Below are 27929 nucleotides of genomic sequence, written 5' to 3'. Positions count from 1 at the left end.
TTGCGACTGCAGCAACTGAATGCATTGCTGCCCTCGAGCTGAAGTACGTGTGGCACTAGTTGCAGTTCCAGCAGCAGCAGCAGCTGCTGCTGCTGCTGCTGGTGTTGCTGCAGCGGGAGATCCTGTTGCGGGTGCTGCTGCTGCAGCAGCAGCTGCAGCACCAGCAGGCGGTGCAGGAGTACCGAGGCCCGGAGGCCCCTGAGGAGATGCCATTGGCGGCAGCAGCTGAGCCGCCTAGTGAAGCAACAACAGCAGCATACTGCTGCTGCTGCTGCTGCTGCTGTAGAAGAAAGGTCTGCACGCTTTGGTGAAGACACCAGACTCTTGTCGCTCCTGCCGCCGCTGCTGCTGCAATGCGTATGCTTCAAGAGATATACAAGATGGGCTGAAGCAGCAGCAACAAGAGCAGCAGCGGCACGAGCAGCAGCAGCAGCAGCAGCTGCTGCTGCAGCAGCAAGGAAGAGCTTGTGCAGCAGGCAACTGGCAGCGGCTAGAGCCTGCTGAGACAGTCGGAGGTTAAACAGTTTATAAAAATAAGAGGAATGCTTCGCATACTTCCTTTTCTTTTGCTGCTGCTCGAGGTATTGCGCATGCAGCAGCGGCTGCAGCCCGCCTGAGCAGCAGCAGCAGCAGCAGCAAGAAACAATACAGCTTTAGAAGGCAAGCACAACTCAGCTAATTAATCTTTACATTATTCTTCCGCAGCGCGTTTTCCCTGCTTCTAAACTACTTGCTGCTGCTCCTGCTAGTGCAACTGCTGCTGCTGCTCTTGCTTCAGCAGCTGCAGCAGCAGCAGCAGCAGCAGCAACACAGGTAGGAGCTGCAGCATCGAGATGGTCATATAAGTAAGCTAGTCACCTACGTGGGGCCCTATTATTAAAGGCCCTGAAGGGAAGACACACAATGAGAGGCAGCAAACACCAATAGAGACCGCTGCAGGCGACTGCAGCACGCAGCAGCAACTGCAGCAGCAGCAACAACAGCAACGGCAGCAGCAGGCAATGCAGCAAGCCCCAGGTCCTTCTGCTGGGGGTGAGGATGTGCTGCATGCGGTGCTGCACCTGCTCTCCAGCCTTCGCCTTGCGCCTCCCCGTTGCAGCAACGCAGCAGCAGAACCGACAGCAAAAGCAGTAGAACAAGCAGCAGCAGCAGCAGCAGCAGCAGAACCAGCAGCAGCAGCAGCAGCAGCAGATGCGGAGGAGGGGTCAGGACCCCACACGTCTTCCCAGCATGGGGTGTATGGGCTGCAGATGGAGGCGCTGCACTCCCCTCTGGAGCTGCAACGGCTGCTGCTGTGCAGCAGCAGCATACCGCAGCTGCTGCTGCAAGCGGTTCGCTATGCCATGAGCAACGGCCTGCTACTGCTGCAGCAGCACCAGCAGCAGCAGCAGCAGCAGCAGCAGCAGCAGCAAGCTTTAGCTATGGACTTGCTGCAGGCTCGTCTTGTGCCGTTCCTTTTGCTTCCTTCACCCTTCCCCTACTGCCGCTACAAACAGGTGCTGCGCTGCAGTTGTTGTTATTGTTGTGCTGCTGCTCCTGTTGCTGCTTCTGCTGCTGTTGCTGCTGTTGCTGTCGCAGTTTGCGCGGAGGGGGCTGCTTACTTACCGTGTGTTGTTGTTGTTGCTGCTGCTGCTGCAGGCGGTGTCTGCGGCGCCTCACTTCAATGTGCTGATTGATAACATTACAACAAACCCGCTGTGGCTGCAGCAGCAGCTGCAGCGTGCTGCAGCAGAAGACGCCTTCCTCGCCCAGCTGCTGCGAATCATGGAAAGGGTGTACATAGGCAGCAGCAGCAGCAGCAGCAGCAGCAGCAGCAGCAAACCGCCGCGGTGTATTAAGAAGGACATTCGCCTGCATTTGCTGCGCACAGACTTTATGCTGGATACATCAGTTGACGATGAGCAGCAGCAGCAGCAGCAGCACGGCGCATCTGCAGCAGCAGCAACAGCAACAGCAGCAGCAGCACCAGCAGCAGCAGCAGCAGATGAGGCCCGAGCCTGGCCACTAAGGCTGGTGGAAGTCAATACAATTGCTGTTTCGTTTGCTGCACTCTCTCAGAGACTGTCACGCCTGCACAGAAACCTCGCGCTGCAGCTAGCTGCAGCAGCAAATGCTACAGCAGCAACTGCAGCAGCAGCAAGTGCTGCAGCAACGCCTGCTGTTGATTGTTGCGAAGAAGAAGAGACAGCAGAAGCCTTCAGTGTCTGTCCCCACAACTTTGCTGCAGAGGAGATGGCGCGGGCGGTTGCTGCTGCTCATCGTGCCTACATTAGACGCCTCGAAAAGCAGCAGCAGCAGCAGCAGCAGCAGCAACACCAGCAGCAGCAGCAGCAGCAGCTGCAGCAGCAGCAGGGGACAGTTTGCTTCCCTGTAGTGATGGTGATGTTGTGTTTGGAGACAGAGACAAATCTGTTTGATCAGCTGCAGCTGCAGGAAGCAATCGAAGGAAGCAGCAACACGCAGGTGCTGCGGCTCAGCCCGCAGCAGCTATATGAATTGTGGCAGCAGCAGCAACTGCTGCTGCTGCACCCCGACGGCAGCACCAGCAGCTGGACAGATGCTGCAGCAGCAGACAGCAATGAACTCCGCGCAGGCAGATTGCTGCTGCGCCTGCAACCTCCCTCAAACAGGCCTTGCTGCTGCTGCTGCTCCTTCAGCCCGCAGGAGCAGCAGCAGCAACAACAAGAGCAGCATCAGCAGCAGCAGCAGCAGCAAGAGCAGCATCAGCAGCATCAGCATGGGTTGCAGCATGTGCAGCAGGATAATAAGGGTAAGTTATGTTTGCTTTGCAGGTGCTGCTGCGTCGAACTGTCTGTGCTGTTGCTGCGGTGTCTGTACACCCCAACCCATTATACTCATGAAGGCATTTGGAGACTAAGACAAATGCTCGAGACATCGGAAGCAGTTAAGGCCCCTTCTCTCCCTGCGCAGCTAGCAGGCATGAAGAAGGTGCAGCAGCTATTCAGCACATACCCGCAGCTGCAGCAGCAGCAGCAGCAGCAGTGGGGGGGCGCAGGAGAAGATGTGCTGCAGCGGTTCCTCCCTGATGCAGCAGCAAGAGAAGCTGTCAGGCAGCTGCTGCAGCCGCATGTCGACCCTGCAGATACCCCGCTACCAGCAGCAAAACAAGTAGCAGCAAAACCAGCAGCAGCAGCAGCAGCAGCATCAACTCCCTTAGAAGCGCTGAGCTTATCTGTTGTTAAACACGCAGCAGCAAACCCGGAGCTGTACCTGCTGAAGCCGCAGCGCGAAGGCGGAGGCAACAATGTTTGTGGGCAGCAGCTGCAGCAGCTGCTGCTGCGGCACCTTGCGGCTGCTGCTCCTGCTGCTGCCCCTGCTGCTGCTGCAGCTGCTGCTGCTGCTGCTACGGAGCCTTCTGGCAGACTTCAGTCGTATGTCCTGGTGCGGCGCATGCAGCCTCCGGTGTTCCCTTCATTGCTGCTGCGCCCGGCCCCCGAGAAGGAGACACAGCAGCAGCAGCAGCAGCAGCAGCAGCAGCAGCAGCAGCAGCAGCAATGTGGGGTGTTTTCATCGGTACAGTACAGGGCTATCGCGGCTGTGGGGGAGTTGGGTGTCTTCAGCGCCTTGCTGCGCTGTGAAGAGGCGCAACCTAGCAGCAGCAGCAGCGGCAGCAGCAGCAGCAGCAGCAGCGAGGATTTGAACGTGTGCTGCGGGATCCTGCTGCGGTCTAAGCCTGCTGCAGCAATTGAGGGGGGAGTTGCTGCTGGTCAGGGCCTCTTAGACTCTCCGCTTCTCTTCAGAGGCAACAAAGCGTGGCAGCTCGTGCAGCAGCTGCAGCAGATAGGCAATAGATGGGCTACATAGTGCAGCAGCAGCAGCTGCAGCAGATAGGCAATAGATGGGCTACATAGTGCAGCAGCAGCAGCAGCAGCAGCAGGATTGGCTGCAACAGCATTGGTTGCAACAGCGGCAGCAGCAGCGGCAGCTGCTGCAGCAGCAGCAGTAGATAGCTGGGCTGCATAGTGCAGCAGCAGCAGCATTCGCTGCAGTAGCGGCTGCAGTAGCAGCAGCAGCGAGAGCAGCAAGTAGCTCTAGCTAGCCGTAGCTAGCTATAGGTAGCCGGAGTCAGCGTTGTTGCGGCAGCTGGTTGCTGCTACTCTCTGCTGCCAGTCGTACTTCTGCTGCTGCTGCTGCTTTTGTTTTTTTTTGTTTTTTACTGCGTGTAAATGAATGTTTGCTTTTGTTATAAACATATATTATATATATATATATACATATATATTACATTTGATATATATTATTGTGAATATATAGTAAATAAAATATATAATATATATAATATGTACTATGTATATATTATATAGAGTTTATATAGTTTGTTTATAAGGAGAGAAGACAGAGAAGAAGAAAACGAAGAAGCTGCTGTTAGCTCTCTTACAAAGTAAGAAAGGAGGGCTGGGGTGTATATCTAAGTATTCTATTATTATTATGATTATTATTATTATTATTTATTATTTATTATTGTTGTTATTTATTATTATTATTTATTAATTAATATAAATACAAATATATAAATATAACTATTAACAGCAGCAAATCACTTGCATGCATGCGCCACACAGATACTCTGTTGCTGCTGCTGCTGCTTTGGCTGCTGATGCTGCTGCTGCTCGTGTTGCTGCTGCTGGTGTTGCTACTGCTGCTTAAAGGCGACACCCTATCCAAGCTGTAGATATTCAAATAGTTGTTGCAGCATAAATAATAAATAATTTAAATTAATAATCTGTTATAACAATTACTTCTATTCTTATGGGGGGCCCCTCTGCGTCGGCTGCGCCTGAGTTTGCTGCTGCATGCAGAGCGGGCGTCTGTCCGCTCTGCTGCTGCTGCTGCTGTTGCTGCTGCTGCGGTGGCTGTTTGCTGCAGGTAGCTCGTTCTAAATGTTTTTAAGCACTTTTTCTGTTTAGTTGTTTTTCTTTATTCGGCAGTTCCTTGAGAAGAGGCTTTATTGAGGGATCGTACACCCGGGCTGCTGCTGCTGCTGCTGCTGCTGCTGCTGCTGTCTGGGAAGTTGGCTTCTTTTTCTTTGGCAGCGGGGCAGCAGCAGGAGAATTAGACAGCTGAGCAGCAAATCCGATTGCGTGTTGCTGCGGCTTGTGTACATACACCTGACGAACAGCTGTTGCTGCCGCCGCAAGGCCCCCCACCAGGGAAACAGAGCAGCAGCTGCAGCAGCTGCTGCTGCAGCAGGTGGCGGGAGCTGCTGTTGAGTGCTGCTGGGGCCCCTTATCCTGATGCAATGCTCTCGCGTCTGCCTGCAGATCCTGCTGTTGTCTCCTTCTCCGTAGATGGAGAAGCAGCAACAGCAGCAACAGCATCAACAACAGCAACAGCAGCAGCAACGGCAGCAGCAACAGCAAAAACAGCAGTAAGAACAGCGCGTCCTTCAAGGAACGCTAAGACGGAGGAGGCAGAAGATGATGCAGCGCCACCCTCCGCTTTGGTGCAGCTCTCCCGCACCCTTCTTTCTCTCAAGTCAGCCTGCTGCTGCTGCTGCTGCTGCTGCTGCTGTTCTTGCTGCTGCTCCTCCTGCTGCTGCTGCCGTTATTGCTGCTGCTGCTTTTCTTGCTGGTGCTTCTGCCGTGCTTACTGCTGCTGCTGTTCTTCTTGCTGCTGTTGATGTTGGTGCTCTTGCTGCTGCTGCGCTTCTGTGGATATTCCCTCGGCAGTGCTGCTGCTTCCTTAGCTGCTGCAGCTTAGGGGCGTTTTGTTTGCATGCAGCGAGTGCTGTATCTTTGCTGCTGCGGTTGCCGCTGCTGCTGGCGTTTGTGCTGCTGTTGCTGTTGCTGCTCTTTCTATTGTTTCTCCCGCTGATGTTTCTGCTTGTATGCTACATCTGTTGCTGCAGCAGCAGCTGCTGCTGCATTATCTGATGCTGCAGCATCTGGTGGTGCTGTTTTATGATCATCTGTAGTGTATGGATTATAAGTTGAATCCATGCATGCATGCATGTTTGCTGCTGCTGCTGCTGCTGCTGCTGCTGCTGCTTTGTCTTCTTCTTCAGGTGTCTGCACAGCTACGACGCAAGCGTTACTCGAATAATATGTCAGGTTTCATTTGTTGCATTATATCGATTAGATTTATCAAAGAAGGTTTGGAATAAGATGGATGTAGTAGGAGGTTTGCATCTAACCGAAAGAAGAGTGCCCAAGGGGGCCCCCCAGGGGGGCCCCCCTCCGGGTGTAGCTACTTGGGGCTGTCTGCTGCTGCCGAGTCATAGAAACCCGTTAACTTCTAAATTATATTTAAGATACGGGGCTGCTAGTGCTAGAGGTCAGCCTGAAAACCCTTTGTTTCATGCTCCAGGAGCTGCTGCAGGAGGTGCAGCAGCAGCAGCAGGAGGTGCAGCAGCAGCAGCAGGAGGTGCAATAGCAGCAGCAGCAGGAGGAGGAGGTGCAACAGCAGCAGGACCAGGAGGAGCAGGCCCGACGGGTGCTGCTGTTGCTGCATCAGCTGGAGCAGCAGCAGCAGCAGCAGCAACAGCTAAATATCGCATGTTCATCATCAACCAGTGCAGAGAAGAAATATTTTTTCAAGACATTTACCCGGGGCCGAATTTCGTTGTAGAGGCGGGGCCCAGTCATGTCTTTTATAAGATACCAGAAGCAAACCAAGTATGCTGCTGCTGCTGTCAGTGATGCTGCTGCTGCTGTGAATGCTGCTGTGAATGCTGCTGCTGCTGTGAATGATGCTGCTGCTGTGGATGATGCTGCTGCTGTGAATGATGCTACTGCTGCTGTGAATATTGCTGTTGCTGCTGTGAATGCTGCTGCTGCTGTGAATGATGATGCTGCTGCTGTGAATACCGCTGCTGCTGTTGTTGCTGCTGGCGATATGCTAGGGGTTAGCTGCTGCATGCACTCTGCGCCTACATCAGCAGCAACCACCGCAACAGCAGCAGCAGCAGCAGCAGCAGCAATTTCAGGGAGAGAGGCAGGAGCTGCATCTTTTTAAACACCACCACGTGGTTTTTCGTCTTGAGTTTAGGCTTTCTATTTGCTGCTGCTGCTGCTGCTGCTGCTGCAGGATCAGTATGCGGTGTACGGGCTGTGGATGCACAGCGATAAGGAAAGGCTGCGGCTGCAGGAGGCGCTGCGAGATGTCCTTGAGTCCAAGGGAGCAGCAGCAGCAACAGCAGCAGCAGCAGCAACACCAGCAGCAGCAGCAGCAACAGCACCACCACCAACAGGCGTAGCGTCTTCCTCAGGATTGGAACACCTTCAGCAGCAGCAGCAGCAGCAGCAGCAACAATGTCTAGCACTGGAACGGACGAAAGAAACAAACAGAGAGAAGGCAGGCAGGGTGCGCCCTTAGAGCAGCAAATGATTCCTAGATTGCTCCCGTTGCTGCTGTTGCTGCTGCTGCTGCTGCTGCTGCAGGGCGTTTGATTGGGTGCCGCCTTTGCATCTGTTCGGTGTTTCAGTCGTGCAGCAGAGGCGGAAGTTTGCTGTTTCTGCTAATCACTATAGTCGTGACGATTATTGCTGCTGCATTTGCTGCTGCTGCTGCTGCTGCTGCTGCTGCAGGCTCTGCTGTCTATTATGACGGGAGGTGTGCCGATCCCCACGGATTTCGAGGCGTCTTATCAGGCAGCAAAGGGAAACCTTGCAGCGAAGTCTGCTGCAGCAGCAGCAACAGCAACAGCAGCAGCAACAGCAGCAGCAACAGCAGCAGCAGCAACAACAGCAGCAACAGAGGATGATGCAGCGCCAGTGAGAACGAGGAGTGTCCCCTCTTCTTCTGCAGATGGATCGAAGGCCATCATCAATTTGCTGCGACAGCAGCGGGAGAAGCAGCAACCGAAGCAGCAGCTGCAGCACGACAAGCAGCAGCAGCAGCAACAACAACAACAGCAACAGCCACAGCAGAACCAGCGTCACCAAAGCGTACTGCAGTTGCAGAAGCAGCGGAAGCAGCAGCAGCAGCAGCAGCAACAGCAGCAGCCTTCCGATGACCCGGCAGCTTGTGCTGCTGTGGGGTCTAAGCGGGACGACGAGTATTCTCTTGTTGTGCATGCAGCAGCAGCACCAACAGCAGCAACAGCTGCAGCACCAGCAGCAGCGTCAGCACCAGTAGCTGGCTACCGGAAGGAGTTCTCTCCGCAGTCTCTTCTGCAGATGCTTACTGTGAGGCATCTTCCTCTTCAATCTCCTTAGCTAGCTAGCTAGCTAGCTAGCTAGCTAGCTAGCAAAGGAGAAACTACCTGGCTAGCTAGCTAGCTAGCTGCCTAACGCTTTGGCTATAGGCCGTAACAAGTGTCTAGCTAGCTACTTGGCTAGCTAGTCAGCTAGCTAGGTAGCTAACTCCACGCTTAGTAAGGCTTGCTAACCAATTGTTTTGTCGCACTAAGCTGTTGCTGCTGCTGTTGTGTTGTGCTGTCTCTGCAGCGAGATGCATCAGGAGCCCCAGCTGCAGCAACAGCAGCAGCAACAGCAGCAAAGGGGGAAGAGGAAACCCTAGTTGTTTCGCGTGCTGCTTTGAAGCGGGCGATTGCTGCTGCTCTTCAGAGTGACGAATTCGAGGACCTTGTATGGCGGCAGCTGCAGCAGCAGCAGCAGCAGCAACAGCAACAGCAACAACAACAGCAGCAGCAGCAACAACAGCAACAGCAGCAGCAGCAGCAGCAGCAATCTATCTACCGAAGGCCATCTGGCGGCCGCAGCTAAGCTTCGCCTGCGGTCCTTCAAGCTGCCTGAAGCCTTGTGGGGCGTTTCCTGCAACATACCGACGGGGGCCCCCTAAGGGGGGCCCCTAAATGTCCTTAGGGGGGCCCCCTAAGGGGGCCCCCCTAAATGCCCCACAAGGGGCCCCACTGAGGGGGCCCCTTAGATAGCCCTAAGGGGGCCCCGCTAGGGCCCCCTTTAGGGCCCCCTAATAGGGGCCCCTTAGGAACGGGGGTTGCTCAGGGGGGCCTCTCAACGAGGGTTCTTTAGAGGAGCCCCTCAAAGGGCACTTCAGGAGTACCCTTTTGGGGGGGCCTTTAAAGGGCCCCGCAGAAGGGCCTCTTGTGGGGGCCCCCTCTCAATGGGGCCTCAGGGGGGCCCCCAAGGGACCCCTTCGGAGGGGCCTTTTGGGGGGCCCCCTGTGTGGGGCCCGTTGGATTTCGTGAATTTTTTTCTCCTTCAGGGGGCCCCCTTAGAGATGAGGCCCCTAAGAGGCCTTAAAGGGGCCCCCCCGAAGCTGCAACAGTTTATGTCGGGTTAGCAGTGGAGGGCCTCCAAAGGGGGGCCCCCCGCTGCTTGCCTTCGGTTTGAAGTGCTCTGCTTAAGGGTTTGCTGTGCGAAAGAATCTTTTGCTGCAGCTGCACACATGTATGGGCTAGCTAGCTACCTAACTGGCTAGCTAGCTCTCTAGCTAGCTAGCTCTCTAGCTAGCTAGCTCTCTAGCTAGCTAACTAGCTAGCCAGGTAGGCAGGCAGCTAGACACTTGCTAAGGCTCTTAGCCAGAGAGCTAGACACCTAGCTAGTTAGCTAGCTGGCTGTCTGGACAGTAAACTAGCTAGTTAGCTAGCTAGCTAGCTAGCTAACTAGGAAGCCTAACTGAATGGTGGCGGGGCTCTCACTGTAGAGAGAAGAGTTGCGGGGGTATGTACACCCCATTAAAATAATGCAGCTCTGCTGCTGCTGCTGCGTTGTTGTTGTTAGGCTGTAGCCTCACTAAGGCGAAGGCATCTATCTCGCCTTTCAGTCAACAGGGGCATCTCGAGGTGGCTAGCTACTTCGAGATGCCCCAGCTAGCTAACTGGCTAGCTAGCTAGCCAGTTAGCTAGCTGGCTAGCCAGCTAGCTAGCTGTTCAAATGGCTAGTTGTCGTTGCAGCGGAGACAGAGCGGCTGAGGAATGTTGCTGACTGCCTCGCTCTCAGTTGCATGTCCGTCTGTGCATCTGCTGCAGTTGGTGCGGCTCTTTCTGTTGCAGTTGCTGCTGCTCTTGCTGCCGCAATCACTGCTACAGCTGGTTCTGCTCTTGGTGCTGCTCTTGCTGCTGCAGTTGCTGCTCCTCGTGCTGCTGCTCTTGCTGCTGCTGCTGCTGCTCTTGCTGCTGTAGTTTAGCTTTGTTCTGTTTTTTCTTGGGTTGAAGAAAGAGAGTAAGGACAGATGTGGGGCCCTTAGCCTGCGGTGGTGCTGCTGGCTGCCCTACGTCCTGCAGCAGCTGCTGCAGTTGCTGCAGCAGCGGGAGGTATGTCTGGGGGTTTTGCTTCTCTCGCCCTCGAAGCTGCAGCGAGAACTTCACCTACACGCAAGCAGCAGCAAGTCCACAGCAGCAGAAGTAATTGCTGCTGCAGCAGAAGTAATTGCTGCTGCAGCAGAAGTAATTGCTGCTGCTGCTGCAGCAGAAGTAATTGCTGCTGCTGCTGCAGCAGACTGCCGCAGCAGCTACAGCAGCAGCAGCAGCATTATTCGCTGCTGCAGCAGAGAATTGCGGCACATATAATTAAAAAGAGGAGCTGCTTTTATAATGATAATATATTTTGTGTTTATCTTTACTTGGTGCTTGTCCTTCAAGAAGTCTCTTGCTCTCTTGGCTTTCTGCTGCAGATCTCCCTCTGCTATGCTGCAGCAAACAAAGCAAACACAGCAGCGAGATGCAGTAACGCTGCAGCAGCAGCAGAAGATGCTGCTGCTGCAGCTAAAGCAGCAGAGATTGGAGAAGGAGCAGCATTTGGGGTGTATGCATGTACACCTGAAAGGCTTACCGCGCACTCAATTTAATCTCTTTCTTTCTCGGCTGTCTGTGTGCTTGCTGTCTCTTCTCTTTTATCTGAATAAAAAGGAGACAGCAGATAGACAAAGAGGGGCAGCAGCAAATGCAGCAACTGATTCAAACAAGAGATAGAAAGAGAGACAGCACAGAGACAGTCAAGGGCATCACTCACCCTTCTGTACTCAGCAGCCGCAGCAGCAGCAGCAGCAGCGCCAGATTCGCGCTGCTGCAGCAGCAGCTGCTCCTGCTGCTGCAGCAGCTGCTGCCCCCCGCTAGACTCCGACAGATTACTAAAGGTGTTGCGCAGCCGCAGGTACTCCTCTGCTGCAGCAGACTGCTGATGTCTTGGGTTTAAAGAGTTAATGCTGACAACAATCTTCCCCTTATGAACGACTCCCCCAGCAGCAGCAGCAGCAGCAGCAGCAGCAGCAGTAGCTGTAGAGAAGCAAATGCTGCAGGGGGCCCCTGCAGGGGCCCGCAGAAAGCCTACACCCAGACAGAGCCGCGAGAGAAGCACAATAAAGAAAAGGAAAAGGTGAAAAGCTGTTGTCTTGCAGCGCATGCTGTGCATACACCAGGTGTACATACACCTAAAAGCTGCTGCTGCTGCAGCTGCCGCTGCTGCTGTGGCCTTGCTAGCTTGGAGGCCCCTTATTGTAATTAAGAAGAGGTTAAAGGATATTCATCTGTGTGTATAATGAGAAAAAAAAATAAATATATTTGTATATTTAATTATTAAATATATTTATCTTCCCCCCGAAGAAACAACAGCAACAAACACAGGGGGGGCCCCCAGACAGCAGCAAGGAGGGGGCCCTTAAGAGGTAAAAAAGAATAAAAAAAACAATAAAAAAGATGCATCTAAACTCTAGTAATCAAACAAAACAGAAACATCTCTAGAGAAGATCGTAGGGGGCCCTTGGGGGCCCCCCCCTCCTTTGGGGGGCCCCAGGGTACAGCAGCAGCAGCAGCAGCAGCAGCAACTACAAATAGCAACGATAATAATTTAATAACTTCTATTTTTTAACTTTCTAATGAGGCATTTCTCGCCGTCTGGACACCCCAGTTAGGGTGTCTGTGTAGCTGGGTCTCCTCTCGCCCTATGCCTGTCTGCTGCAACAGCAGCAGCAGCAGCAGCAGCAGCACCTTCTGCTGCTGTTGATGGCAACAAGCGGCAACACCAGCCCGTGCTTCGACTGCAGCACTAACCGCCTGAACTTCTGCTGCTGCAGTTGCTGCAGTAGCTGCAGTTGCTGCAGTTGCTGCAGTTGCTGCAGTTGCTGCTGCTTGAGGTTTGCTGCGGCTTGTTGAGTTTCCTTGGGTCTTATTGGGGGCCCCTCAGCCTTGCTGGGGCCCCACATCTGCTGCATCTTGAAAAGATGAACGGCTGCTGCAGTCGCCCGCGGGGGCCCCTCCCCTTACTGCTGCTGCGGCGCCGCGCAGCCACAGCAGCAGCAACAGCGGCAGCAACAGCAGCAGCAACAGCAGCAGTGGTGTTAATTTGCTTTTCATGGTTTTGCTGCACTTCTGAGGCTTTCTTCATCCCAACCCCACAACTCAACTCCGCTCTGCAGCCGTGCAAAGGCAATGCTGCTGCTGCTGCAGCAGCAGCAGCAGAAGCAGCAGCAGCTGCTGCTGCTGGAGGGACAGCTGGAAGATACAGTTCTTTTCATATGCTGCATAGATCTCACAGAAGTGGTTCTCCCGCAGCAGCAACAGCAGCAGCTTTGCGTTTAACGGCAGCAGCAGCAGCAGCATCGCCACCAGAAGAAGCAGCAGAAGCGCGTGAAGCAGCAGCATTAGAAGCAGCAGCAGAAGCAGCAGCAGAAGCAGCATCTGTACCAGATGAAGCAGCAGCAGCAGGATCAGCAGCAGCAGCAGCAGCAGCAGGATCTTGTGTGTCTGTCCCCCGCATGCCTTTAGGTAATTCTTCTCTGCTGCACCTCCGTCTGCTTACTCTCAATTTGCAGCCAATGGTTGTCTTCTACACTCAGCTGCTGGGCATGCAGCTAGTGGGGCGTTGGAGTGTATCGAGACAGCAGCAGCAGCAGCAGCAGCAGCAGCAGCAGCAGCAGCAGCAGCAGCGGGAAGAAGATGAAGCAAACAAAGCAGCAGGATACAATTCTAGAGACAGAGGAGACAGTCCAACACAGACAAGACAAACAGAGACAGTAAATATACAAACAAATAATATTAATCATGCAAAGGAGACAGCGCCCTCTCTATGGGAGCCCCTCACTGGGCAGGTGTCTCTAAACACTGGAGACAAAATACCAGTAGATGAAATTGCATTACTTGCATGCGCAGCAGCAGCAGAAGAGGGGGGCCCCACAGGGGGCCCCCAGGGGGCCCCACAGGGATCCTCCTTGGGTTTTAAGCTCGAGTTGATATACAGCAGCAAGTGGGCAGAGCAGCAGCAGCAAAAAGAAGAAGCATTAAAAGCTGCATTAAAGAAAGAAGAAGAAAGCCTCATGGCTGCTGTTGCTGCCTTTCGGCAGCACGAGGAGCAGCTGCTGCAGCAGAGGGTCAGCAGCGGCAGCAGCAGCAGCATTAGGAGTAGCAGCAGCAAACTGCTGCCCAGCTTATCTCGCATGCGCAGCTATGAAAAAAGACGGGGAAGACACGACAGGGGTTATCACGGTTTCTTTGGCTTTACTTTTTTGCTGCCAGAGCTGCAGCAGCTGCAGCAGCAGCAAGTGCAGCAAGCCGGAGGCAAGCTGCTGCACTTCCCCGCAAAGAGAAAGCAAATCCCTTCCATGATCCCAGATCAAGATGTACGTCAACAAACCCTAAACCCTAAACCCTAAACCCTAAACACGAGCAGAAAGCAGCGGCCTCATAAGCTGCCCCTAGTGGGGCCTTGCAGGTGGATGAAGGTCTAGGGTTTAGGGTTAAGGGTTTACGGTTGGCGGTTAGGATTTAGGGTTTCGGGTTTAGGGTTTAGGGCTAGAATGTAAGGTTTAGGGTTAAGGGGTTTAGGGTTTCCTGTGTGGGGTTCACAGCTTAGGGTTTAGGGTTCAGAGTTTAGGGTTTAGGGTTTAGGGTTTAGGGTTTAGGGTTTGAGTGTTGTTGAAGGCTCGTCAAGAGTTGTGGGGTCAGAGCTGCTTTTTGCTGGACCCTGACGGCAACGGTGTGGAGGTGCAGCAACTAACGCGCAGCAGCAGCTGCAGCAGCATGGGCATGAGTGAGAAAGACAGAAGGAAAGAAGCAGCAATAAACACCTGGCAGACATACATGGCTGAACAAGAAGCAGATATCAGTCGTCAGCAGCAGAAGCAGCAGCTGCTGCAGCAACTCCGAGATGTTGACGCCCTGCTGCTGCAGCAACAGCAGCAGCAGCAACAGCAGCAACAACAGCACCAACAGCTACCGCAAGAACAGCAGCAGCAAAACCAGGAACAACAGCAGCAGCAGCAGGACCTTGGAAGTCTGTTGCAGCAAAAGCAGGAACTGCAGCGGAAGCTGGATGCATTCAACGAGCAGCAGCGCATAATTGATGCTTTGGAGCAGCAGCAGCAGCAACAGCAGCAGGAAAGGGAAGCAGCAGCAGCGGGTGCTGCGCTGCAGCACAAGGGGCCCCTGACTCCTCGACTGCAGAAAGTTAGTCGCTTTATCTGCTTTTGGAGACAGATACACCGGGAGACATCCTGTATATAATATTTTCTTCTAGGACCTGCTGCTGATGCTGCTGCTGCTGCTGCTGACGGCGCTGCTGATGCTGATGATGATGCTGCTGCTTCCGATGCTGCTGCTGATGCTGTTATTGCTGATGCTTCTATTGCTGATGGTGCTGCTGAAGCTGATGTTGTTGCTGCTGATTCTGTTAATGCTCTGCTGCTGATTCTGCTAGCGGTGTTGCTGCTGCTGATGCTGCTGCTGCTGCTGCTGCTGCTGCTGGTATGTGTGTGTTTAGGTTCGGCTGTACACTTCGTCTCATGTTGCTGCAGATAGATTCTTCGGGAGACAGCTGCAGATGCAGGTGAAGAGGCTGCAGCAAACACTAACAGCAAACGCAGCAGCAGCGAGAGACAGAGACAGAGACAGCAGCAGCTAGAAGGAGTGACAGCAGCAGCTAGACTGAGACACACCAGCAGCTACAACCAATGAGAACAGAAACTGCTGCTGCAGCCAGGCAGAGACATCAGCAGCTAACTGAGAGAGCAGCAGCTAAAAACCCTGGCAGCAGAGACAGCAACAACGGCAGCAGCAGCTAAACATGAAGATAGCAGCAACCAGGGGCAGAGATAGCAGCAGCAATAGACAGAGGCAGACAAGGAGAAACAGTGTACATGCAGCAGAAACAGACAGAATTCATGCAGCAGAAACACCCGATGTTAGAGAGACAGACGATGGAGAGACAACAAGAGACAGCAGCAGCATAGCTCGTGTTGCTTGCAGCAAGCAGCATCAGCAGCACAATCGGTGCAGCAATGCAGTGCTGCAGCAGCATAAAGGGGGCAGCATTAAGCTGCTGCTGCAGCAGCAGCAGCAGCAGAAGGGATGCATGCATGCACTGTGATTGTTGCTGCTGCAGCTGCTGCGCTACAAAAGCCACCTGCTGGAGCGTATATACCCCTGGACTCGTTTTGCTGCTACAAGTCGTAGTTATGCATGCGAAGCAGCAGCACTAGCAGCAAAGGCTGCAGCAAAGGAGGGAGCAGCAGCAGCAGCAGCTGCTGCTGCTGCTGCTGTTGCTGCAGCAGGAGAAGAAGGCCTCTATGGCCAGGGCACCCCCGTACCAGCTGAGTGGGAGGGCCTTGCAGCACAAGACCCTGCTGCTGCTGCTGCAGCAGTTTTTACTACAGAAGCAGCAGAGAGAGCAAACACACAACTGCAAATTGCTTATGCATACGATGAAGATGTGGTGAGGCCTCACTGCATGCGCTGTATGTACACCTAAACCTGAATTAGTTCTTTTATATAGTTATTTGCACTTATCTATACATATATATATATATGTATATATATACTATAAATATACATACATATATATGCATCTATATTATCTATATCTACATAATATATATATATATATTTATATATGTAAGTGTATATATATACATATATATATATATATTATAGATAGGCATATGCATGCATATACATAAGTGTAAATATATATGGATATACATTACTTAGATGTATATTGGTGTACGCGTCTAAGTACATTTATAATATTTATAATGCATGCATGTATATCTGAATTTTGTATAAGCACTTATATAATTATCTATGTTTGCATTTGTTTATTCTTATACTTATTTCTATTTGAGGTGTACTTAATATAATACATATATATATATATTATGCATGTGTTTTATATGTAATATTATATAATACCTACAGCATAATATACATTATCATATATAAATATATATGATATATATATATATATATTTGCTGATAATACATGTTTAATGTCTACACTTATTTGTATACGTATATATTGTATATTTATAATATATAGTATAGAATATATAAAATGCAATGTATAATATATATTTATAATATAGAATATATAAAACGCAATATATAATATTTAATAGAATATATAATATAATATTATATATATATAGTTGATATTTCTTCGGTGTGTTTTATGTCTTTGTCTGTTTATTTGAAGTATAAAACCACTTAAAAATTTATTTTTGTTTTGTAAAAAAGAAGAAAAGAAGATACACCCCTTCTCCTCAGTATAAGAGCAGCAGCAGCAGCAGGAGCAGGAACGCTGCAGTGCTGCGCTTGCATTGGTTCTGCTGCTGCTGGAGTAGCTGCTGCTGCTGTTGCTGCTGCTGTTCAGGTGTCTGTACACCCGGGTTTTCTGCACATCGCGTTGGGTGTAGAAGACGTCAATTCTGCTGTTGCGCATATATTGGCTGACGATGCAGCAGCAGCAGAAGCAGCAGCAGCAGAAGCTGCAGCAGCAGAAGCAGCAGGAACTGCTGGCAGCAAAAGTGAAGTGTGCTGCATGTCAGGGTCTCAGACGGATGTTTCTTCTTCTGCAACAGAGATAATAGGCGATAAAGAAGATGTATATAAACCAATTCAAATTAAAAGCAAATCTCTACAAGAGTGCTTACTTTCTAACTTTGATGCATACCCCTTTCTTCTGGTGTCTCCGCAGCAAGCTCAGGCCTACTACACCGCAATCACACGCAAACAACAAACCCTCACTAAACCACCTGCATAATAAATAACTATATATATATATATATTATATGTATATATATATATATATATATATGTACATATATATAATGTATGCATATGTATGTATATTGATATATATATATATGTATATATTTTATGCAGTGCGGATATTGTCTGTATATAGATAAACTGTGTATAGTGCTTGAAGATATACATATGTATGTATGTATATATATATATATATATATTGTCTAATATATACATGTATATAAATTATGTAATATGCATGCATATATATATATATATATATATAGATGTATATATATATATATATATATCAAAAATATGATATATAAATGTATATTGTATAATATGCATATATACATATACTATCTAATATACGCATATATATAATATATAGAGAGAGAGATAGAAGGCGCAAGCTGGGCATTTGTTATTCAAATTCCCTTCATTTTTTTAGACTTTGAGGTGTACGTACACCCCACACTGTTTGCTGCTGCTGGCAACTGCAGCGCGAGAGATAAGCACAAGCGGCTTACACAGCAACTGCTGCATTCATGAGAATCTCTCTTGAAGAGAAGGAGAGCTTCGCTGCCTGCTGTTGCTGCAGTTGCACCTGCTGCTTTTGCTGCTGCTGCAGTTGCTGCTGTAGTTTCTGCTGTAGTTGGTGCTGCAGCTGCTGCAGTACCCATCCTGCTGCGTCCGCTGCATTTGCTGCAGCAGGCGCAGCAGCAAGTCGCTGCCAATCTGCCGCCAGCAGCAGCAGAGCGGCAGCCGCATTTTAAAAATGTTTTTAAAGACAGCCCCTCGCAACACGCGCTAAGGCTATGCACTGTGCTGCCACAGGCTGCAGCAATCATAGGCCGCTGCCGCCTTTAAATATATATATATATATGAATATACATATCTACACTTATATATATACATATATATATATACATTTATATATATGTATAATGGCCGCAGCAGCAGAAAACCTAATAAAACCCTAATAAGAAACCCGTAATAAGACAACCCCTAATAAACACACCATAATAAACTGTAATAAGCAAAGTCTCTCTAAATAACCGAAGGCTGTTGAGGGGCAGTTGAAGAAGAAAACCTCAGCAGCTGCAACAGCTGCTGCTAGTGCAGCAGCAGCAGCTAGAGGCCGCCCCAAAGCGTTTTGCTTTGCATGCACGGGCCAAAGAAGCAACAGCAGCAAACGAGTAGCTGCATGCATGTTGCAGCAGCAGCAGCAGCAGACTGACAGCCCCAAATGACCGAGTCGAAGCATCAGCGAGGCTACAGCACACCACAGCTACGATGCACCTGCGTTCAAAGCAGCAGCAGCAGCAGCCGCAGCAGCCGCAGCAGCAGCAGTAGCAGCAGCAGCAGAAGCAGCTGTAGCAGCGTGAAGCGCATGCAGCGCAGCTCTCCGTCCTTAGTGCTGCAGCTGCTGGGGTTTCTTGTTGTGTGTATATCTATGGAGACAGCGGAAGAGGGAGCAGCAGCAGCAAACTGCTGCAGCAAGAGTCTCTCACTGTACTGTACAAGGCTTTAAGAGACAGAGACACCAAAGCGGTGCATGCAAATATATAAAGAAAGCCTAAAGAAGCATTCCTAGCGGCAAACAAAGAAAGTAAAAAAACCCATACAACAGCAGGGGGGGCTGCAGCAGCAGCACGTAGCCGCCTGGTTGAAGCAATAAAGAAGAAAAGAGACAGACATCTAGCTGCAAACAAAGACGCAAAAAGGAGACACCTAAACTGACTTCAAAGAGCCTTCAGCAAAGCTGAGGGCCCCACTGCTAGAAGACGGAGAAGAGGGGCCCCACAGCGCTTGCGCTGCATCTGTGGGGCGGTTTGGAGTTGCTGCTGCAGCTGCTCCACCTGCTGCTGCTGCTTCTGTTGTTGAAGACGAGGCTCCGTCGGCTGCTCCTGCTGCTCCTGCTGTTCCTGCAGCTTCTGCTGCAGCTGCTGCAGCTGCTGCTGCTGAAGAGGGTTCTGTCGTTGCTGCAGGTGCAGCGGCGGCCTTAGCGCGGGCGCTGGCAAGAGAAGCCCAGAAGGCCTCTATAATACGCGGAGGCAGCTGCCTCGTTATGTCTTCGATTTGCTGCACACCAGCAGCACCAACACCAGCAGCAACAGCATCAGCATCAAGAGCAGCAGCAGCAACAGCATCAGCATCAACAGCATCAGCATCAACAGCATCAGCATCAACAGCATCAGCAGCAACGACATCAGCACAACAGCAGCAGCAGCAACAGCAGCAGCAGCTGCTGCTTCCTTTTCAGCGCTCACTGCAAGGAGGAGAGCCACAGTGGGATCGGAGACAGCCGAAGGGGCATCGGCCTTCGTGTGGGGCGAAGGGGAGTTGCTGCTAATTGCTGCTTCTTGAACAGGGCCTGCTCCGAGACTCTCTTCCTGCTGCTGCTGCTCGAGCTCCTGCTGCTGCTGCTGCTGCTGCAGCTGCACCTCATTCTTCAAGCCCGGAGCTCCCCTCCCGCTCATCTCCGCATCTCCAGTCAGCATGTCTGCTTCGTATGGAAGCAGAGCTGCCGCTGCTGCTCCTTCCTGCTGCTCTGTTCGGTGATGCTGCTGCTGCTGCTGCTCATGTTGCACCTGCTGCTGGTGGGGGCTGCGAAAGAGGAGAAGGGGGAGCGGCGGGGCTCCTGCTGCTTGAAGAGTTTGGGAAGAGGTGGCGTGGGGCTGGTGCTGAGGGTCCTGCTGCTGCTGCTGCTGCTGCTGCTTTGGGGGCGTCCCAGCAGCCTGTTGCTGTCCTGGGAGTTGGAGGAAGTGCTGCGCGTCTGCTGCATGCGCGTTTGATATACGAAAGGCAGGAGCTCCTGAGGAGCGTGTGCGTGAGCTGCTGCTGCTGCTGCTGGTGCTAATACTGCTGCTTGTGTTTTCGTGCTGCTGCTGCTGCTGCTGCTGCTCCTGAATTGCTGCTGATGTCTCCCTTGGCCCGCTGCTGAAGGCTCGCCGCCTCGTGGAATCAGCAGAGAGAGAGCGGTGAGAGGCGAAGAGCCCTGCGGCGTTCTGCATGCAGTTGCTACTGCTGCTGCCGCTGATGTTGCTGTTGTTGTTGCTGCTGCTCCTGCCGTTGCTGTTGCTGCTTCTGCTTCCTTGTCGTCTCAATGCAGAAACAAGAGGAGTGTTCCAGATGTCCATTGCCAGAGATTGGGGGTTTGTGCTGCTGGAATGCCAGTTTCTGCAGCTGTTGCTGTTGCTGCCGCCGCTGCTGCTGCTGCTGCTGCTGCACTGCGTGCTTGGGTGGGTGTTGGTTTCTTCTGCATTGCATTCCTTCAAGACTATCGATGTTCTGCGGCAGATTGCTCCAGGACCCGCTCTAGGAATGGTGTGTGGAGAGGCAGCATCTGCTGCTGCTGCTGCTGCTGCTGCATCTGCTGCAGCAGCAGCTGCTGCAGCAGATGCTGCAGGTTTGGTGCTATCTTCTCCCCCGCACGGAGACAGCCAGGCCCGAGCAGCAACAGCAGCGCCTGACTCCCCCCACCTCTGCCCCACAGCAGCACCAAAACCTCCTGTGGTGTTGGGAGCTGTCTCTTCCGGGATCGGATCTCGAAGGCTGCTGCTGCTGGAGCCCCAGCGAAGTGTCTCCAACTGCAGCATGCCTGAGGAGACAGCAGCAGCAGGTGCTGCCTGTGGGGCTGCTGCTTGTGCCTCTGCCCTCTTGCCCACGGGTCTCTTTGCTTGGTGGCTTATGAAGCCTTCACCAGGCGGGGAAGCCGCAGCAGCAGCAGCAGCAGCAGCTGCTGCTGCTGCTGCTGCTGTTGTTGTTGACATGAGGGGCCCCTGAGTGTCTTCTGCTACTGCATTTTCTTCTTGCTTGAGTCCCCGCCAGAGACAGGGTAGCCCCATCTGATGGGCCCTGCGAGAGAAGGCCCTTGGGGGAGAGAGATCGTTGGCAGCGCAGCAGGTGTCTCCGTTGTCTCCTTTGTCTCCTGTCTCTCCTGTCTCTAAAGGGGCCCTGAGGAGACCCCCGGGGCCCCCTACCCCTCCGCTCGCCCCGCATGCAGAGACAGGACGCAACAGCTGCGATATATCCATCTCAAAGTAAGACGCTGTGTGGGGTTGCTGCTGCTGCATGCAGCTACTGCTGCTTAGCAGCAAACAGGGCTTTGTTGTCTCGCTACACTGCCGTGACAAAGGGAAGGGAGGGAGGCAAATGGGGGGCGGGTGCCCCCCGTGCGCTGGTTGGGGGCCCCCCCCCTGTGCAGTCTGGGGGCCCCCCTGAGTGTTGGCTGTATACAACATGTCTTTGGGGCTGAAGAGGAGACCCTGAGAGTGTTTGCTCTCTTCCTCTGTCTCCGTTGCTGGGGGCCCCAGGGGGCCCCCCACCTCCTCCTGAGGTGCAGCAGAAGCAGCAGCTAAGAAGGGACACAGGCTTTGGTGCTTTAAAGAGCTGCTGAAGGGCCCCCCAGTCAGGATCTGGTGCATATCTCTCTGGGGTCCCCTACCTAATGCTGCTGCTGCTGCTGCTGCTGTTGCTGTTGCTGCTGCTGCTGTTGCTGCTGCTGCTGCATCTGTATCTGGGTGTTGGGATTCATCTATCTCCTTAGGCTGAGGGGGGCCATTGATGCTGTTGGAGGCAGAAGGAGACGGCAGCGAATCGCAGCCTAAACTACCTGACAGAGACGTAGCAGGGGTACCCGAGAGGGTGCTGCTGCTGTCTCCTTGCTGCCCCCGCAGTGGCGTGCTGCAGCTATCTGCCCCTTGCAAACTAACTAGTCCAGCCCAAGGCTCCTGCAGAGCAGCAGCAGCAGCATCGCCTCCTCCGCCTGCTCCTGCTGCTCCTGCTGCTCCTGCTGCCTTTCCCATGTACGCGGAGACACCTAACAGAGAAGGCCCCAGGTCTGTGTTGCTGCTGCTCAGCAGAGGAGGGGGGCCCAGGGAGGAGAGGCTGCTCTCTAGTTTCATTAGGTTAGTTCTGTTTGCTTCGATTGGGGGGTCGAAGGGGGGCGGAGGTGTCTCCTCAGGTGTCTCCTCAGGTGTCTCCTCAGGTGTCTCCCTCTGTCCACTGCCTTCGGGCCCCTCAAGAGATTCAGGGTCCCCTTTGCTGCCCCTTGAGCTGTCTGTACACCCCGCTGCATGCGCCCCCAGTGTCTGCAGAGCGAAGAGGGAGCCGCTGCCTCCTTCTATTCTTTCGCCGCTGTCTTGCGGCCCCCCTCCAACGCCAAACCCTCCGTTTGTTTGCTGCTGTAGCATCTGGAGGCTCGGGGGCCCCCCTCCACTGTGGGGCCCCTCACCCCGGAGGTCTAGAAAGCTGCTGCTGCGCTGCTGCAACTCTCCGTTTGTCTCTCCTATGCCTTCAACGCCGATCACTCCGCCTCCCTGAGAGGAATTAATTAGTATATCCATGGGGCTGTGAACTGGCATCAGGCAAGGCAGCTGCTGCTGCAGCTGCAGCTGCTGCTGCTGCTGTTGCTGTTGCTGCTGGTGGTGGTGGTGCAGGTGCAGGGGATCGAGCGAGTGTTGGTGTGTGTGTAGATTTGCGGGTGCTGCTGCAGTACTGTGTGGGGTTGTTTGCTGCTGCAGCGGCTTCATTACTGTCTCTCTGATTCCCCTGATGTCTCTGTTCCATATGTTGGGGGATTCTTGTTCTCGTGCCTGTGTCTGCAGCGCTGAAAAGGAGACAGTTGGCGTTGATAGTTGCTGCTGTCTGCTGCTGTCTGTCTCCGCACTTGTATGCAAAGCTTCACGCTGCAGCGCTGGAGCCGTTGGTTTGATAGAAGCTGCCTCGCATGCAGCTGCCCCTCCTGTTGCTCCCCCTGCTGCTGCTGCTGCTGCTGTTGCATTTCCTTGAGTTAGCAAGGCTAAGACCTCAGGTGTATCTGCAGCTGCATAAAGAGGAGGGGGAGGGGGCATTGGTATACCGAAGTCACGAGAAAGTTTGCGAGCAACGAGGCGGCAGACATCTTTAACTGTTTGTCCTGTGGGTATGAAGGGCTTCATAAGAGAGACAGTAGACCTTGAAGCATTAACATTATCTTCTTCTTCTGCTGCTCCATAGACAGCAGAACCGCTACGAGGAGGGGGAGGGGGGCATGCAAGGCCTATCTTCTTGAACTGTACCTTCAGCTCTTGTTCTCCTATAACTAATGCAGCTCTTTTATATTGAACAAGTTCGTAAGCAGCTTGAAGAGAAGACAGCTCCACAAAGGCATAAGGAAGATAATTCGTTCTTTCTCGCATTTCTACCCCCACCACTTCCCCGTGCTTCAGCAAGAAGTTTATTGCTGAACGAAGTGTCTCCTTACTCGTCCCCGGCAGCATATTGCTAACATATACGCTCCTCCCATGTGGGGTATTAGGGCGGTCTGCTCGCACACAAGCCAAGCGTGTGGGGTCTGCTGCTTCATCTTCCTTGCCTCCTCCTCCTCCTTCTTGCTGCTTCTGTCTCCTACTTAAAGACGGGTCCAGAGGCATCTTTACTCCTAAGAGACGCTCTAAAGGCTGCCGCACTGTACGCTGAAATAGAGACACACGCAGAGACATACGAATACCCCACATGTATGCATACGATGCCATCCACATGCAGAAGCAGCAGCAGACAGACTGAGGAAGAAGCAACAGCCGATCGAAGCAGCAGCAGCAAACGAGAGTGAAGCAGCAGCAGCAAACTGGTGCAGCAGCAGCAGCAGCAAAAACCATCTCACCCGAATACATTCATTGACTGAAATTCCTGCATGCCGTTCGAAGCAAAATCTGCAGGGCTGAGACGCACAGCAGCAGCAAATCTTTTAAAGAGATGTGTCTCTGTGCAGCAGCAAATGTCTCCTCATAGAAGCACAAGGAGACAGCAAGAAAATAAGAAGAGACAGACGAGATCAAGAAAACAACCAGAAAATGGAGACAAACGAAGGCACAGCAGATGACGAAGGCGAAGAGGAAAAGCACACAGAGAGGAGACAAGCAGAGAGACACCCAAGGTAACATGAAGGAGACAGACAGCGCAAAAAGGAGACAGGCAGGAGACAGGAAGTGAAGAGAGGAGACAGTCGAGACTCAGATACCGTAGAGAGGGGGCATACAGTGGACAGAGGAGACAGACAGCAGAGAGACAGTAGAGAGAAAAGACGGAGACAGACACCCTAGGGAGAAGACAATCAGGCAACAGCCAGTGTAGAGGAGACAGCGTATTGTTGAGACAGCGCGTAGAGGAGACAGCAGGGAGAGAGACAACCGAGACAGGAGACAGCGCAGAGACAGTCAGGAGACGCACAAAGGGGACATTCAGGAGACAGTGTGGACAGCATGCAGAGGAGAAATTTGAAAGGGAGAGAGACAGAGACAGAGACGGAGGAGACAGAGGAGACAGGAGACAGTCAGGAGACAGTGTAGACGGCGAGTAGAGGAGACACTTGAGAGAGAGAGACAGAAGAGACAGGAGACAAACCAGGGGACAGTGCTCCCCTCTGTGCGAGGAGCGGTGGCAGTTGGGGCAGACAAACTCCCCAAAGGGACAGTTGGTGATTTTGTGCTCCATGGAGTCGCAAGACAAACACAAAGTGGCTGCATGCAGCAGCCACGCAGACACACAAAATCCCACTCCTGCATGCGTGCTGCGGTGTACATGCAGCTCTCCAACGGTGTATTTATTAAGTAGGCGGCTACGCGGAAAGAGAAGGCGGATACAGTGCACGTCGAATGCACGCAAACCCTAAACCCTAAACCCTAAACCCTAAACCCTAAACCCGAAGCCCTAAGCCCACAACCCTAGACCCTCAACCCTAAGGCGTAAACAGTATATGAATGCCTTCCTAGATAGTTCTAGGGCATTGCTAGTGCGTGCGTGCTGCTGCGCTGCTGCTGGCATACACTTCGCATAAGCTTCTACCATCTCCAGGCGTGTAAGGCGAAGAGGCCGAGACTCTCTTTGGTTTAAAACTTGTCTCGCCTGCCACATCTCCAGCGGTGTAAGCGAAATATCTAAAAATTTCTTTGCTCCTTCAACCCCCAGTCTCCTGCTGTCGAGCCCGCAGCAGTCTGCCGTCGACGTAGAGGGCTCTCCTGCTGCTGCTGCTGCTGCCGTTGCTGCTGCTGGTGTTGCTGCTGGCTTGAAAGCCCCGTGAGGAGACGAGCCAAACCCTGTTGCGCCGTTTACTGCTGCTGCTGCTGCTGTTGCAGTGGCAGGGGCAGCAGTTCCTGCTGCGAGGGTTGCTGCTGTCTCCCCTCCTCTCGGTTGCTCCCCAATGAGGCCCCCCCATTTGTTTAAGCAGCTGCAGCAACCTTGAAGCGATGCCTCAGGGTGCAGAGGGGCTTTAGAGGAAAGAGGTCCTTGCTCTTCTGGCAGCAGGCCGTGCTCCAGCTGCTGCAGCCGAAGGCTCCTCTGCACCGCGTGTTGCTCGCTAGAGTGCTGCTGCTGATGCTGCTGCTGCAGATGAAGCTGCTGCTGCAGCTGTTGCTGCAACTGCAGCTGCTGCTGCAACTGCTGCTGCAGATGCAGATGCAGCAACTGCTGCTGCAGTTGCGGCTGATTTATGTGCGGAGTTGAAACCTGCTGCCGCTGCAGTTGTTGCAGTTGCTGCAGTTGCTGCAGTTGTTGCAGTTGCTGCGGTTGCTGCAGTTGCTGCAATTGCTGCAGCGGTTGTCTTTGTTTCTGTTGTTGGCCCAGGGGCAGCTGAGGCGGGCTGTGGGTGAATATATGCTGCTCCCTAGGCATCTGTTGCTGCATGTGGTGCTTCTGCTGCTGCTGCTGCTGCTGATTATCTCCTATTTCAAGACCTGGGGGCCCCTGCTCTACGCAGCAGGTAGCCAAGAGCCCTGCAGCAAACGAAACCCACTCACGCAGCAGATTTCGAGGCCTGTCTCCGCTCAGAAAGCTCCACAAACAGCAGCAGAAACAGAAACAGAAGCAGCAGCAGCAGCAGCAGCAGCAGCAACAGTTGGCAGTGCAGTGTAGGTGCTGAGCGGCAGACAAGGAAGGCTGCAACGCCGACAAGCATGTAGGCTGGCCACCCCGACTGTCTCTTCCTTTTGAATAATTGTCTCCTTTTGAATTTATGTGCCTACCTCCTGTTGTTTCTTGGCTCTGAGGGAATGCCTTGAGAGGTGAAGAGGCGCCGCGCACAGCAGCAGCAGCAGCAGAGCAGACGGAAGGCTCTGTCTGCACTACGGGGCTTTTGTCTGCTGCTGCTGCTGCGCGCAGACCCAGCGGTGCATGCGAATTAAAGACAGCGTCGGAGGTTAGGGCGGGCAGGCCGTGAAAAGGAGCAGCCAAGCCTCTGCTGCTCCCCTCAAAGGCTGCAGCAGCCGCAGCAGCAGCAGCAGCAGCAGCTGCTGCTGCTGCTGTTGCTGCACCAGGAGGCGTTCCTGTTCCTGCTCCTGCTGTTGCTCCTGCTGCTCCTCCTGCTGCTGCTGCTCCTGCTGCCGCCGGGCTTTCAAGGACGTTGGGGGCCCCCAAGGAGAGCCAAGGCTGCGGTGAAGACACCTTAACATCGACTGCAGGCCAGAGCCACTTAGGTGTGGAGTTGGGGGCAGACAGCAGCAACGAGGTGTCTCCTGAGATATTTTCAGTATGCTTCTGCTGCTGCAGGGGTAGCTGCTGGGGCTGCGGGCTCGGCTGTGGGCTCGGCTGCTGGAGAGGTGGTGGGAATTGCTGCAGCAACAACAGCTGCTGCTGCTGCTGCTGTTGCTGCTGTTGCGGCTGCGGCTGTTGCTGCTGCGGCTGCTGCTGCTGCTGCTGCTGCGGTTGCTGGTTGATTGTTGGTGCGGCTGCACATTGCTGCAGTTCGTGGCTCAGCTGTCCCCTGGAGAAGGCAGCAGCAGCCTCTGCAGTGGGAGCAGCAGCGCCCGAAGAGACAGCCGCCATTGCTAAGGCCGCCTGAGAGGGAGACGGAAAGGAGACAGCAGCTGATGGGGGCTTCTACAGCCCCTTGCTGTTGGGGAAGCACCTGCTGCTGCGCGCGGAGGGCCCCCGGCCACTGTAAAGACGGCGTCATATACAACTCTCACGGAAGGATCCTTCTCAGGTGTCTCTCACTGCTGCTGCTGCTGCTGCTGCTGCTGCTGTTGCAGCCACTGGCCTGCAGCAGCGATGTCTAAAGAAGCTTAGCAGTCTCGCAGCGCATTTCCGGCTGCAGCTTCCAATCAAGGGGCGCCAGTTGTTGTTGCTGCTGCTGCTGGAGGCAGGGCCCGGCGAGGATTTGCGTCAGTTTGTCTCGATAAAAGAGCAGCAACAGCAGTAGCAGCAGCAGGCGGTTGAAGACGCTGCTGCAGAGCCTGGGGGCTGTACTAAGAAAACAAGAAAAGCAATAAACCCTAAACCCTAAACAACAGCAATTGCATTATGCGCCCTCCTGGAGGTGAGGCCTCAACTCTACATCGGAAGAAGGCAGCAGTCTTGTGGTAGAGACCGCAGCAAAATAGAGAGAGATCTGCTGCAGCAGCCTCAGCAGCAGCCACAGCAACACGAGCACCAGCTGCAGCAGCATCACAAACAGCCGCAGAAAAAGGGTAGCTTGCAGCAGCAGCAACAGCAGCAGCTGTCTGGACCTTCAGCAGCGCGTATAGCAGAACCAGCAACAGCGCCAGAAGCAGCAGCAAAAGCAAGAGAAGCAGCAGCAGGAACTGAAACAGCAGCAAAAGCAGCAGCAGAAGCAGCAGCAGAAGCACCAGCAGAAGAAACAGCAGCAGAATCAGCAGCATGCAGCAGCAGCTACCCCGGATGTCTTACCGCATGGCCCCTATAAGCCAGCAGTGCCTCCTCAATGAAGCGCTGCTGCACTTGTCTTCGGCTTGTTAGTGCCTGTGGGTTTTGCTTCTGGAGGTTTGCTGCAGCAGAAGGTAGAATTGCTGCAGCGTATTCAGTCGTTTGTGGGGTCGGGCTCTTCTTCTCCCCTGAAGCACAGATAAAGAAGAAGCCACAAAGAAGAAGAGAAGGGAAAGCTTACTGGATTATTATCGTATGGATTGTGTGTAGCCGTGATGTCTGTGCAGCAGCAGCTGAATAGAGAGATAAAGGTGCTGCTGCTGCGCTGCTGCAGCAGCACAAAACACAACCCTAGGGCCCCCAACCCCCCAACCCCCCTCCC

General features: G+C 53.1%; 5 protein-coding genes across 5 annotated transcripts; 3 read left to right on the top strand and 2 right to left on the bottom strand.

Annotated features, from left to right (window-relative positions):
* Window positions 1-1001: 1001 nt before the first annotated feature.
* On the top strand, window positions 1002-3825 carry EAH_00038280 (glutathione synthetase, putative; the record flags this gene model as incomplete). The annotated part of the gene is made up of 2 exons (XM_013391970.1): window positions 1002-1496; window positions 1639-3825. The coding sequence occupies 2 exons, from the start codon at window positions 1002-1004 to the stop codon at window positions 3823-3825; spliced, it is 2682 nt and encodes an 893-aa protein (XP_013247424.1).
* Window positions 3826-5260: 1435 nt separating this feature from the next.
* EAH_00038270 (mRNA decapping enzyme, putative) lies at window positions 5261-8687 on the top strand (the record flags this gene model as incomplete). Its single annotated transcript, XM_013391969.1, has 6 exons — window positions 5261-5496; window positions 6026-6141; window positions 6328-6635; window positions 7048-7323; window positions 7548-8147; window positions 8409-8687. 6 exons carry the CDS (start codon window positions 5261-5263, stop codon window positions 8685-8687), a joined length of 1815 nt encoding a protein of 604 aa, XP_013247423.1.
* Window positions 8688-9967: 1280 nt separating this feature from the next.
* EAH_00038260 (hypothetical protein, conserved) lies at window positions 9968-12093 on the bottom strand (the record flags this gene model as incomplete). The annotated part of the gene is made up of 5 exons (XM_013391968.1): window positions 9968-10252; window positions 10507-10573; window positions 10716-10780; window positions 10896-11286; window positions 11933-12093. 5 exons carry the CDS (start codon window positions 12091-12093, stop codon window positions 9968-9970), a joined length of 969 nt encoding a protein of 322 aa, XP_013247422.1.
* A 303-nt stretch (window positions 12094-12396) lies between these two features.
* EAH_00038250 (glyoxalase, putative) lies at window positions 12397-14777 on the top strand (the record flags this gene model as incomplete). Its single annotated transcript, XM_013391967.1, has 3 exons — window positions 12397-13497; window positions 13799-14323; window positions 14637-14777. The coding sequence occupies 3 exons, from the start codon at window positions 12397-12399 to the stop codon at window positions 14775-14777; spliced, it is 1767 nt and encodes a 588-aa protein (XP_013247421.1).
* A 3860-nt stretch (window positions 14778-18637) lies between these two features.
* Window positions 18638-27735, bottom strand: EAH_00038240 (hypothetical protein, conserved; the record flags this gene model as incomplete). Its single annotated transcript, XM_013391966.1, has 7 exons — window positions 18638-18988; window positions 19177-23364; window positions 23553-23609; window positions 24293-24408; window positions 24715-25659; window positions 25909-26719; window positions 27572-27735. Coding segments are annotated over 7 exons (6632 nt in total), but the record flags the coding sequence as incomplete, so codon positions are not given.
* Between the last annotated feature and the right edge of the window lie 194 nt (window positions 27736-27929).

Source organism: Eimeria acervulina, genomic scaffold, assembly GCF_000499425.1.
Source record: "Eimeria acervulina Houghton genomic scaffold, Eah_scaff431, whole genome shotgun sequence".
Taxonomy (NCBI): Eukaryota; Apicomplexa; class Conoidasida; order Eucoccidiorida; family Eimeriidae; genus Eimeria; species Eimeria acervulina.
This window is presented reverse-complemented; position numbering and strand designations above follow the sequence as displayed.